Source organism: Sorex fumeus, unplaced genomic scaffold, assembly GCF_029834395.1.
Source record: "Sorex fumeus unplaced genomic scaffold, SorFum_2.1 ptg000043l, whole genome shotgun sequence".
NCBI classification, from domain to species: domain Eukaryota; kingdom Metazoa; phylum Chordata; class Mammalia; order Eulipotyphla; family Soricidae; genus Sorex; species Sorex fumeus.
Genome location: NW_026606100.1, coordinates 8,875,614 through 8,889,540, shown reverse-complemented (window position 1 = coordinate 8,889,540; position 13,927 = coordinate 8,875,614). Strand labels below are relative to the sequence as shown.

The following is a 13,927-nucleotide window of genomic DNA, read 5'->3' as shown; positions in this document are numbered from 1 at the left end:
CTGGTAAGCATAAATACAAGGTTAAAGTAAAACGTTTCAAAATTACTCACAATAGAAGCAAAGTTATTCAACTGACATGAAGTTATAAGTTAAACTACCAGTGGCCCAAGGAAGCACAGCCCTTTTTCCTAAAGGGAAGCATGCAGCAAAGAGGGTAGTCAAGATGGTGCTACTAGAATGGAAGCAGAGGACAAAGGCTGAAAGTCCAAGTTAATGTTTGAAGGCATGAATGGTGTGTCAGCACCCAGATAAATGATTTAATACGTTCACTCTGTAAAAGCCAATAGAGGTGATAGGGAAACTTATTTTTACCCATGCATTAATATACAGTTACAGACGGGAATTTCATCAGTATTAGTAGAACTTTCCCTAGGTCCCAAAGATTAGCTGGAAGGGAGTGTGTATTGCATCTTCAGTCTGGATTTTCATTCAAGGTCAAGATGAAGGTGGATCAGAGACTCCATGGGGCAGGATCCTATTGGACACGAAGAGGCAATTGCAACAGAAAAGTGGGATGTTTATTCCTTGGATTTCAACCAGGCTAATCGATGGAGAACAGCACACAGCAATCACATGAAGGCTTAACGAGGCTTCCTCCAGGATCCTGCCCCACTTTAGATTTGCGTTGTGTTTTTTTACTTGAATTGTCATTGTTTATAAATGGTGTCAAATATGAAGAGCGTCATGAGATTTGGGTGAGGCTCACCAGTTTGGGGGAGTAATCTGCCTTACTCAGCAGATGTTAGTCTCATCTGAAAAAAATAATTCAGACAACTGCCTAGAATAATATTTGACCAAATATCTGGATACTGTTATCTTCCCGAGAATAGTGCATAAAATGAACCTTCACACTTTTTTTCCCCATAGACAGAAATCTTTATGTTTTTCCATAGATAGAAATCTTTCCTGCCTCTTCCTTTTCAGTCAGGCTGCCTCTTGACATTTCTTGCAGCTGAAGATATAAATTCTCTGAATACCACATTCCACACCTTCCAATTTTTGTTTTGTATATTAAGAAACCAGAACACCTGGCTTAATTCTTTTTAAGAGACTCAGCATCAGGTGAGAAGTGTTCCCTCTTCAAAGAAAGTACATATGCTTCAGTAAATAATCTAAGTTGTTTTTCATTCCTCCATCTGGCTGATGCTTCTCGATTATGTTGAACTAGCAAGACTTTCAACTGCCAGACTTTTCAAAATACTGAAAGGCGATACTGTAGCTGGACCCCAGTCAACAGACATCAAGAAGGCTTATATTGATGAATGCCGTTTGATTTTTTTTTTCAATTCGATGTGATTGAAAAGCAGCTAAAGACTAAGTGATTTTGAAGAGAGTTTTGCCACTTGTTATAGTTACATCCAAGAAAGACAAGGTGTTTTTGTTTGTTTTGCCAACTTGTAAGTTATTTACTTGGGTTTTTAAGGACTTTGAGTTCCTTAATGCTTTGAGATCAGGACCTAGCTTAAACAGGGGATTTGGGAATAGACACACGCCTCTTTCCGACCTCCAGATTAGGTTTCCTACTGAAACCAGCACCCCAAAGAGAAACTTAGTTCACTTTTCACAAATACTTTATCTTTTATTTTGAGAAGTTCAGGGACTTCTCTTCGTAGACCCTAGAAAGACCAGTGTAGAAAGACCAGTGTAGCAAGCACAACATGTTGAATGAAGGACTTTTAATGCCTATTGCAGGCATGTGTGGAAGGGACATTGTGCCCATTTCAGTCATTCTTCAAGGGTCACACACCTTGTGTCATCTTTACACATCTCTCGGCTCTTTCCACAGACGGCGTGATCAACATGAGCGTTCCCATCGTACTGCCCGTCTCTACAGAGGATAAGACGCGGCTGGAAGGGTGCAGCAAGTTTGTTCTGATGCACGGTGGGAAAAAAGTGGCCGTCTTACGAGACCCCGAATTCTACGAACATCGAAAAGAGGAACGTTGCTCCCGTGTGTGGGGAACAACGTGTGCCAAACACCCACATATCAAAGTAAGTTGCAAGGGCCCCGGAAGATGGTTCTTGATCTGTTTCAACTTCCAAAAATTATTCTTTTTCATTTCTTTATAAAGAGCTTAGGAAAACAGGGCTTAGATGGAAGAATACATTTCTATGGAAGGTTTTACAGGCATGACTACTTTTTTTAGAAAGTAGCAAATAAGGGGTTTGTGGGGTTTTTTTTTAGTTGAGGGGTGAATTTAATGATCTTTAGAGTCCTTAGACCCTGCATGTATCCTCAGCTAAATGGGAAACAGTAGTATCGGGTAGATAATTAAATCTAGCATCACAAGTAGAATACCAAAAGCATAGATCTGGCTGTGTACAAAACCACACTGAGAGCCTATAGTCCTCTTTATTTTGAAAATTCGGAAAGGAGTACATTTTCATACAAAATGTACTCAGTCAACCACTGGGAAGACACTCAGAGTTGGAGATCTGTGTTCCATGAGGGAAATCAGGGATATCCTTTCAGTAAACAAAATTCAGCTCAGAGGCACAGTATCTGGAGGAAATATAGCACACTTTCTTCAGTGGATATTTTTTAAGAAATTGAAAATATGCTCATTTGATTAGAATCACTCTGAGTCTATCCAACTTCAAAGCAAACTAGGCTAAACTCCTTTGATTCCTTCACAATTTCTAATTGTTGGTATGAAATCCCAAAAGGCTATTTTGGGATTTCCTTTATGTTTATTTCCCATAATGGAATCTAGGTGAAATTTAATGCCAAAAAAAAAAAAGGATTCCTCATTCAAGATTAGAGAGCAATAGAGTTGACATTAGCTACTAATTTGATATCAGTTCTGGGGCTGGAGAGATAAAGATGGGAGGGCACTTGACTTGCATCCAGCCAACCTGGGTTCTGTTCCCAGGATCCTTAAGCACTGCCAGGAGTAATTCCTGAGTGCAGAGCCAGAAATAAGTCCTGAACATGGCTGGGTGTATCCCCAAAACCTAAAATAATAATAATAATAATAATTTGGTCTTAATTCTAACTGGAAAAATTAACTTTTCATCAAAGTTTCTATGGAAAGAAAGTGATTTGAGGTCCAGGAGACGCTATCAAATCTTGTGATTAAACAAAGCATGCCCTTTCTCTGGCCCTGGATTTCTTTATTTATAAAGGGAGGGGAATTCAACTCAGTAAGTCTGGGTTTTCTTCCAGCCCCATGACATTGCAAAATAGACATCTGGCAAACTTTTATTTTAAGTCTTAAAATGGTGCAAGATAATGGTCTTTACAAGACCCTTTCCAGAGGTTAGTGAGAAAGAAATGCAGCTTTTTCACTTATTAGGTACAGCAATCCACTCTGTAAGTAAATGATTTTAATCTTAACACCTCTGATCTGCTCAAAATCAACCAAAGAGTTTTGCTTTAAGTGCCTAGAGGATAGTCCCTGACAGAGCTCTCGCCTGACAGAGAACTCTGCGAGAACTCTGTGTTCTGGGGTGGGTTGGATCCTTTTTCATTTCTTTCCCAACCAGGCAGCTTCTAGATCTGATCTTTATTCTGGAAACTATCATTAGTGACCAGTTGAGATGTTCCCACTCTTTGGGTCTCACAGATCCATACACACAATTAGCATGAAAAAGAATAAAACAAAATTAAAGACATGCATAAGCAATGATTTCTTTTTACCTTATTGTCCAATATATGTTGGCAGTTGGGGCTCCAGTCAGAGAGTGGTGATATGAGTCATGGCCTGGATAAGAGAGTCAGTAACTCTGCCCTGCTAGGCCATTAGAGGAACTCTACAAACAACCTCTGTCAGCTACCAGGGAGAAATGGGCTGTGGATAACAGGAACTCAAACCACTCACCCAGTATGTGCTTTGGTGGGAGGGCCAAAGGCATTTTAGGTTTTTTTGTTGTTTTACACTTATATACTAACCTGACATATTAGCTTTGTTGAGGAAGAAACTCTTTTCATTATACTTCTTTTTAAGCACTCTGAAACTCACACTAAACATGCATTTTTTTAAGAGCCCCAGACTGTCCCAAAATAGTCCCTTCCACATAGGTAATCATAGGTATTCTTGTGTTTCTATGAGGCCCTTGGAGTTATGGAAAATGCTCAGGCTTACTAAGAAGTGGTCTGCCTGCGAAGTGGGGGGTGGAGACACAAGTGGCCCTTCTCCTTGACGTCACCTTGACCCATCTAGTTGAGACATTCCAGCCTTCTTTCTTTTGACTTACCAGTAGGAGATGAAATCATGAGGGAGGAGGAGCAGGTGAAACTTGTATTAAAAATGCTTGGGGAAAACTTACTGCCTTTCATCCGTGGCCCTCAAAGCTTTTCCAAACAGTAATTAATTTCCACAGTGCTCTTGCGAAATACAGAAGAATCTCATTACTTCCATTTTACAGATGTAGAAACTAAAGGAACAGAGTTTGTGTCCAATAAAGGGTAGGATTTAGTTTTATATCCTTTTGTTCTGCAGTATAGCCCTGTGGCCAATTAGATCAATAGAACCATTGGGTTGCTTTAAAAATTGCCTCATATTGAACCTCACCCTCAGGATTCTAACTAATGGGACTGAGGTCAGTTCCAGTGTGGGGAGCTTTAAAGCTTTCTGATGTTCTAATGCTCAGTGCAGGTTGAAGACCTCTGCATTTGTTTTGTTGTTATTTGGGGTTTTGTGTGTGTGTGTGTGTGTGTGTGAGAGAGAGAGAGAGAGAGAGAGAGAGAGAGAGAGAGAGAGAGAGAGAGAGAATTTGGAGCCATTTCTCATAGGAAAAATCTGGATAGAAGAACTTAGGTTCAGCCTGGGCCACATTTCCCCAGCCCTGTTCTCTGTACATCACCTCCCATCTCAGCAAATAACTCCAGGACCAAACAGAGGTTAATGTCCCTAATCTAGATGTCATCTTTGCTTTTTGCTTCCTTGTCACTCAGCCACTAAGTCCTCATAATCCTGCCTCATTGGCACTACTTGAATGTGTTCACATCTCTTCTGTTTACTTGGTCCTTTATACTTCGATTAGTCTATTTACTTGGGCCTTTATACTTCCTCTATGTCTCTTGTCTTAAATGCTTCTTAGTCCATGCTCTGGCCTTCAGCTAGAGTAGCTGGCAAACCTCAAACTGGAAACTTCTCTTCCACATTACCATCTCTTTCACCTTACCATCTCTCACTATCACCTCTCAGCACATTATCTCCTCCTCTGAGCTGGACATTTGGCTATAGCTCCCTCCAGTTTTTCACATACTAGTCTTGGGACATCTTAGGACATTGTTCCTTCCATCATCACTCCTTCATAGCCTTACTCCCATCAACCAGAAGTCCAGATCCCCTTGTTGTCTTCTAAGAGCACCCTGCTCTTGTCCTGTATCCTTACTCTTCTGTGATTCCACTCAGTCTTCAAAATCATGAGATCAAGAAGCACATCCTAATCCATTTTTTGATCACCCTCAAATCCCCAGAAGCAGGGTCAGAGCTGGGTACAGCAGGTAGGGCACTTGGCCTTGCACGCAGCCAACCAGGGTTTGATCCCCAGCATCCCATATAGTCCTACAAGCCCACAGGAGTGATTCCTGAGCACAGAGCCAGGAGTCTGCCCTGAGCACAGTCAGGTGTGGTCCAAAAGCAAAGAAAAAAATTAAATAAAATAAATAATAAAAACTGAAAAAAAAATCCCCAGCAATAAGTCCAGGGTCTGGCACAGTCCATGCTAATTGGAGGCGAATGGATGGCAAGCCCCCAAATCCCACATGGAGACCATTGAGAAGGGTCAGTAGGGAAAACCTGGTTTGGAGGGGCCCCTGGGTCCAGGCCCTGACTCTGTATGACAGTGTGCACCCAGACTCCATCACTCTCTGTAAAATTGCCTTCTCACCTAAAACTGGAGGTCAATTTGTCCAGATGATCTCTTACAGCTCCAGAATTCCAGAGTTGCCAGAAGCTACACTCTGAGCGATGACACAGAAATGAATTCTTCACCAGCATCACATTAGTTCCTCACCCCACCCCCCACCCCCAATTCCATGTTCCGGGCCCTTTCTACATGGCCTAATTTTCTGGAGCCCACCAGTTCGTGTCTTCCCTCCCTCCTCTCCCCTTTCCACTCTGATCTCTGTTCCTCTCCTATTTCCATGTGCACAATCTCCCCATGTTCTTTCCTTCCGTTCTTCTTCCCCTGGTGCTCTTGGGTCTCTTCACCACAGCTTTCTTAGTCTTCATCCTAGTAGTACCTCATCCTATTCTTCGTTTGGGCCTTCCTGTTAGCTGGATTCTGAGCCGAGACTTTTTTTTACTATTTCACGAAGCCTCGGCCTATTTTCTCTGCGTGTCCACTTGCGAAAACTCCCTGACAGTGTGGACCCCTAGTGTCCCAAATGGGTTACTACACCTTCTGGGATTTAAAAAAAAAGAAAAAAGGTTGCTTTTTGAAAGGTTTTTTCCAATCACACTTGGTGATGTTTAGGGGCTACTCCTGACTCTCTTCAGGGTTGCTCTTGATGGTGCCAGGGGTCGAACCTGGGCCTCCTGAATGTAAAACATGTCATTCAGCCCATGAACTATCTTGCTCCAGTAAAACGAGGTCCTACCTCCATTTTATTCTCTATTTTGTTCTTTACTTTCTCGAAGAAAGTAAATGTGTAAATGTTATGGTAACATTCGACAGTATTTTTTGTCAGGTGAGTTTCCTGAGCACAGAGCTTATAAGGAAGCCATAAAGACACAAATTCTTTGTATAATCACCTGTTCCTACGCAGTATTTCTCAATCATGAGGGCCATTGACGATTGGGCTGGATAGTTCTTTATTGTGAGGAAGATGCTGTGCAGTGGTCTGTCGTCTAACACATGACAACAATAGCTTGTCCTTCCCCAACCCTGTTGTGACAATAACATTGTCTTCAGATGTCGCCAAATGTTAGAAAAAGCAAAATCACCCTCAGTTGAGAACCACTGTTCTTCCTGATTTCCCATTCTCTGAACTCCTTTGTGTTTTGTTTGGTTTTATGTTTCTGTTTGTTATTTTGGAGGGAGGGGCATTGTTTGTTTGTTTGAGGACCATACTCAGCAGTGCTCATGGCTTCCTCCTGGATCTGAACTCGGGGATCACGCCTGACAGGGCTGTGGGATGCTGGGGGTCAAACCCAGGTCAGCTGCATGCTAGGCAAGTGCCCTACCTGTTGTACTGTCTCTCTGGCCCTCTCCAAAGCTCTTTGGGAAGCGAGCCACTGGCAACTCTGATATCTGACCATGACAGGAAATGTGAACAGAGGCTTGTCATCAGTACTTTGGTGTCTTTCAACAAGGCATCTAAAATCAGGGTCGAAGAGACCTTACTGGGCTGGAACAGGTACTCTGTATATAGGACACCTGGGGTCCAATCCCCTAAACATGCCCAAGAAAGATCCCCAAGTACTGAGCTGAGAGTAGCCCCTAGGCATTGCTGAGTTAAGCTCCCAAAATAATTAACAATAATAAAATCAACATCTCCCTCTCCACTGACTTTCTTTTTTTTTTTGTTTGGGGCCATATCCATCAGTGCTCAGGGGTTACTCCTGGCTCCACTGGGTTTAGGGGACCCTATGGGGTGCCAGGGATTAAACTTTATTCAGCACATGCAAGGCAAGCGCCCTACCCACTATACTATTGCTCTGGCCCCTCCAGTGATTGCCTGTGGACAGTGCAAAAAGCATTCATAGAACTGGATCAAGGATTATGCTGCCTTTGCCTGAGGTATAAACATTTCAGTAATGCTTGTCTCAGGCCTTGAAAGAGACAACTGGTCTGAGAAATGCTATAATTGATTGCACAGCCACATCCCATGAGCCATGTTTAAATTTATAGAAGGAACAAAATTTCTGTCATCCTCAGGTTCACTGAACTATAACTGACATATAATAGTGTAAATTTAAGGCAGATCACATACAAACTGTGGTAAGGTGCTACGAAGCACGTGACAATGTCTTGTCCATTTGTGTTACCATTTCTGAAGGTCTCCATGTCCCTGTTGAGCGGGCACTGTTCTGCTTTCCTCTCATCTTGTGCTGTCAGGTTTTTCTTAGGAATTATCTCTAACCATTCTTTATGGCAGGCTCACTCAACTTGTGATATTTTGTGGGGTGCAGGTTAAGAATACAATTGAAGCCATATTTCATATGTTAAAAAGTTACGTGCTTAGGGCTGGAGAGATAGCACAGCGGGTAGGGCATTTGCCTTGCACGTGGCTGATCCGGGTTTGATTCCCAGCATCACATATGGTCCCCTGAGCACTGCCAGGAGTAACTCCTGAGTGCAGAGCCAGGAGTAAACCCTGTGCATCACCAGGTGTGACCCAAAAAGCGGGAAAAAAAACCAACAAAAGTTACGTGCTTCATGAGAAAATGCTCTACATCGTTAATCATCAGGGAGATGCAGATCAAAACCACAATGAGATACCATCTCACACCTCAGAGACTGGTCCACATCCAAAAGAACAAAAGCAACCGATGCTGGCGCAGATGTGGCGAGAAAGGGACACTGTTTCACTGTTGGTGGGAATGTCGACTGGTTCAGCCTTTCTGGAAAACAGCATGGATGATGCTCAAAAAATTAGAAATTGAGCTCCCATTTGACCCAGCAATACCACTCCTGGGAATATATCCCAGAGAGGCAAAAATGTATAGTCGAAGTGACATCTGCACTTGTTTGTTCATTGCAGCACTCTTTACAATAGCCAGAAACTGGAAGAGACCTGAATGCCCAAGAACAGATGACTGGTTAAAGAAACTTTGGTACATCTACACAATGGAGTACTATGTAGCTCTTAGAAAAGATGAAGTCATGAAATTTATGTACAAGTGGTACAACATGGAAAGTATCATGCTAAGCGAAATGAGTCAGAAAGAGAGGGATAGACATAGAAAGATTGCATTCATCTGGGAAATATAAAGTAACAAAATATGAGATTAATACCCAAGAATAGCTGAGATCAGCACCAGGAGGATTACTCCATAGCTTAGAGGCCAGCCAGGCATTCTAGGGGAAAGGGCAGCTCAGATAGAGAAGGGAGCACCAAATAAAGGATGTTTGGAGGATCCTCCCAGGAGGGAAGATGCATGTTGAGAGTAGACTATGGACTGAACATGTTTGCTACTCAAAGCCTTTTTTGCAGACCACAACACCCAAAAGGAGAGAGAGAACACAAGGGATCGCCCTGCCACAGAGGCAGGGTGGGATGGGAGGGATGGGGGTGGGAGGGATATTATCCATGGTGGTGGAAAATGGGCACTGGTGGAGGGATGGGTATTTGATCATTTTATAATCTAAACCCAAGCACAAAAATTGTAAATCTACAACTGTACCTCATGGTGTTTAAAAAAAAAAATTTCGGAATTTCAAAATCACGTGACCCTACTGCAGCCACGCGACATCATGTTATTCATAACCAGAAATAGAACACAAATTGTCTACTGTTGCCTTTTCAGCAGATCTGAGTGTTGGGGTAAAATCTCAAATAATAATAGTGGGTTTGGTGTCAAAATATTGAATGTGATAAAAGTAGAGAGAGAGTAATGTGGAAATCATCTGCCCCACAGGTAGGGGGAGGGTGAGGGATGGGGGTATACTGGGGTTTTTGGTAGTGGAGAATGGGCACTGGTGAAGGTATGGGTGTTTCATTGTATGACCGAGACTTAGACCCGAAAGCTTTGTAACTGCTCTCACGGTGATTCAATAAATAAAATTATAAAAAAAAAAAAGTTACGTGCTTAACTAACAAACTGTGAGCTATAATCTGCTCTGTCCTAGGCCAGAACAATAGTACAGCAGGAAGGGCATTTGCCTTGCAGGTACCTGACCTGGGTTCAGTCCCTAGGGGGAACTTCTTGGGGGGACTTCAGTAATATTTTTTTACAGATTTTTAAAGCAGTTTCCTTTTCCCCTTCCCTCCTCTTCCCTTTGTTATGGTTGCAACAATGGGGTGAAGGGTGTCACACACACACACACACACACACACACACACACACATACACACTGTGGTTGTGTTGCTTGTTGGGTATCACACCCTTCAGTTATGGTGATCACACATAGATGATTGTGATGCATCAGAGATACACATGTGGCACTGGGGATCCTAATATTGGTGCCGCCTGGATCACACCTGGCACACCTGGCATGCCAAGAATCAAACTTGCAGCCTCAAGCCTCCCTTGAGCTACCACTGAATTGCCTTTGGGTCCCTCCATAATTTTAAAGAGAATAAAAGGGTTGTGCATCCAAGGAGTGTGAGAAATATTATGCCAGTAATACAAGATTCATCCAGTGAGGAAAAAAAATTTTAATGACTTATAACTTTAATAATGACTTTTCTAGATGGTGATGGAAAGTGGGGATTGGCTGGTTGGTGGAGACCTTCAGGTGCTGGAGAGGATAAAGTGGAATGATGGATTAGACCAGTATCGCCTCACCCCTGCGGAGCTTAAACAGAAGTGTAAAGAAATGAATGCAGGTATGTTGGCTAGTGGGGTGCATTTGATAATACATTTTACTTCCCTGTTTTATAGGCTGTGTTTATAGTTTTTAAAATCTGGAAATAGGGACCAACTGGAGCAATAGTACAGTGGGTAGGGTATTTGCCTTGCAAGCAGCTAATATGGTACCCTGAGCACCACCAGAAGTGATTCCTGAGTATCAAACCAGGAGCAATCCTCTGAGCATTGCTGCGTGTGGCCCTATAACAAAAAAGAAAAAAAATCTGGAAATATCTTCTGTTAAAATGTCTATTGATATGGAAATAGCTTATGATGTTGGACAGCCTCCATATACTGGAAAACTGTCCCAGTAACAATATGAATTGAGGGACTAGAGAGGTCGTACAGTGGGCAGGGCACTTATTTTGCATGTGGCCCACCCAGGTTTGATCCCTAGTACCCCTGTAGGGTATCCCTAAGCATCACTAGGAGTGATTCCCTGAAAGCAGAGCCAGGAATAACCCTGAGCATAGTTGGGCTATATATGTATGTGTGTATAAGTGTAACATACATAGACATACACGTGTATATTCACATATGTATATATGTATATACATATGTGACATATGTATATATGTATATACATATGTGACATATGTATATATGTATATATATAGATACATATATACATATATACATACCTACATATGAAGTGAGGGAGCCAGAGAGATTAATATAGTAGGTAAGGCATTTGCACTGCATGCAGCCAATCTGGGCTCAGTCCCCAGTACCACATATGTCCCATAATCCTTGCCCAGAGTGATTACTGAGTCAGAAGTAAGCTGTGAACACAATTGGTTATGGCCCCAAACCCAAAAGAAATGTGCCACAGTAAACTTTCCTAACTATATTTAAGAGAAAAATGCAAATTGCAGAACAATACAGCGTATAATTTGGAAAACAAAAATATAATGCAATACATTTAACCCTGGCACTAATAGGTTTCAGTTTATTCACAGATTATTTTTCAGTAAATACATTTAAAGTATTTTTAGTGATTTACAAATAGGCTATTTAAGTTTACTGAAAAGTATACACAAATTATAAGGAGTGAAAACTTACAAAGCTCAGCCCACACCAACAGAGTTGTTTGGGGCATTTGCAGTTGAGAAATGTAAACAAATTAAGCTTGTTTGTTTGTTTTTGCTTTTTGGGTCACAGCCAGCAATGCTCAGGGGTCATTCCTGGCTCTGCACTCAGGAATCACTCCTGGCGGTGCTTGGGGGACCAAATGGGATGCCGGGGATTGAACCCAGGTTGGCCGCGTGCAAGGCAAACGCCCTACCCGCTGTGCTATCGCTCCGGCCCGAGAAATATAAACAAATTAAAGAGGCAGTGTTAAGTCATCACTGCATAAAGCTAACTATAGGGTATAATGCTGTAATTACCTCTTGTACTATAGCAGTGAACTCAATATTGCAAGTAGCTGCTTAAAACACTGTGACATTCCAGCACCCAAAAGGAGAGAGAGAACAAAAGGGAATGCCCTGCCACAGAGGCAGTGAGGGATGGGGGGTGGGGGGCGGGAGGGATACTGGGATCAGTGGTGGTGGAGAATGGGCACTGGTGGAGGGATGGGTACTCAATCATTGTACAACTGAAACCCAAGCACAAAAATTTCTAAGTCTACAACTGTACCTCATTGTATTCACTAATAAAAATTATTAAAAAAAAACCACTGGCATTCATCTCTATGTGAGTAGCTATACTCTCAAGTAAAATAATATTTTTGCCTTATTATTTTTACACTCAAATCCACTGCATGGGGAGGGATGGGCCAGTGCCCTAGCTCCCATGCTGACCAACTATTACTGCTTTTAAAAACTTAACCTTTGCGCCAGAGAGGTCACACAGAGGGTAGGGCACTTACCTTGCATGTGCCGACTGGGGTTCAATCGGCAGCACCCCAGGAGTGGTACTGAACCCCGCTCGATGTGGCCCCAAAACCTAAACTCATTAACTCATTAAGAACATAACCCACTTCTGTGTCTGGATGGAAGCATGTCTGGCAGCGCAGGCGAATTCAACCCGCGGGGCCACTGCTTCTTGACAAATGGCTTTGGGCCTAGGGGGAGGTTCCTACTTCCTGTGTTTTGAAAAAGAGAAAGGAATGATAGGGTTGAGGACAGTTTTCCATACTCTCTCTTGGGCTGCTTGCATGTTTTTCATGTTTTCCATACAGACTGTGTACACATGTCATAGCCAGAAAGAAAAGCCAGGGGTCTCAGGAGCCCCTCGCTAGATGGCCCGGGAGGCCTCGGCCAGGTGCTGCCAGTGGTCGTCCTCGGGTGCGGGAGGCGCTTCTTTGCTGCTGCCGCCGCCGCCTCGCCCTCCTCGGTGCCTGCCTCGGCTGCCCAGGAGAGGCCGGTTAGGGTTAGGGTTAGGGTTCGAGCCCTGGCAGATCCGGGCGGGCTCTGGCTGACTGTTGAAAGCCAGTGGTCGCGCTGCGTCCCCGGGAGGAGCACACGGCAGCTCTCTCTGCGTCCCGGCGGCTGTGCACCGAGGCTTCCTCTGACCTTGGCTCTGGCCTCTTCCTCTCCCAGACGCCGTGTTCGCGTTCCAGTTGCGCAACCCCGTGCACAACGGCCACGCTCTGCTGATGCAGGACACCCACCGCCGGCTCCTGGAGAGGGGCTACCAGCACCCTGTCCTCCTGCTGCATCCTCTGGGTGGCTGGACCAAGGATGACGACGTGCCCCTGGACTGGAGGATGAAGCAGCATGCGGCCGTGCTGGAGGAAGGGGTCCTGGACCCCAAGTCTACCATCGTTGCCATTTTCCCTTCGCCCATGCTCTACGCTGGCCCCACAGAGGTGAGCCGATCGCGGAAACCTGGCAGTTCTGGCCAAAACATCATATGGAAGAGCAAGAGTCTTGGGGATCCTTCTTTCTTTAAGAGCACATTCTGGGGGCTGGAGCAATAGCACAGCGGGTAGGGCGTTTTGCCTTGCAGTCAGCCGGTCCAGGTTCGATCCCCAGCATCCCATATGGTCCCCCAAGCACCGCCAGGAGTAAATCCTGAGTGCATGAGCCAGGAGTAACCCCTGTGCATCACCGGGCGGGTGTGACCCAAAAAGAAAAAAAACACATTCTGAGATCTTCGATCTTCTTCACCCCACCTTCTTCCTTTTTTTTTTTTAAGTCTCTTTATCCAATTCCTTATCTTTGTAACCAAGAAAACCCTAAGGTCCACTGCCTCCGTCTGGGGGCAAGCAGTGGATAGACGAGGTGATGGGTTGAGAAGAAGCTGCGTTAACATCACAGTTTGGAAGATGGGTTCCCATTCTAGAGAACCACTTTGCCTACATGGTGGTCCCAAGAAACAGTTTATGGAGGAAAGGAACAGGACAGTTATTTCATTTCTTTTACCACCGCCCCCTTCCCACTCAAGCAGTGCTCAAGATCCTCCACCAACAGGGCTGGTGGTTCCATGCTAGGCTGACCCAGGTGCTACTCAGGTCT

At 43.9% G+C, this 13,927-nt stretch overlaps 1 protein-coding gene across 2 annotated transcripts in view; it reads left to right on the top strand.

The window, feature by feature from the left end:
- PAPSS2 (3'-phosphoadenosine 5'-phosphosulfate synthase 2) overlaps positions 1-13,927 on the top strand; it is a 101,225-nt gene that overhangs the window by 82,864 nt on the left and 4,434 nt on the right. For both annotated transcript variants that reach the window (XM_056120458.1, XM_056120457.1), the window contains 3 exons: positions 1,787-1,992; positions 10,309-10,444; positions 13,010-13,278. In XM_056120458.1, coding sequence (XP_055976433.1) covers positions 1,787-1,992; positions 10,309-10,444; positions 13,010-13,278 — 611 coding nt within the window. The remainder of the gene's footprint in view (positions 1-1,786; positions 1,993-10,308; positions 10,445-13,009; positions 13,279-13,927) is intronic.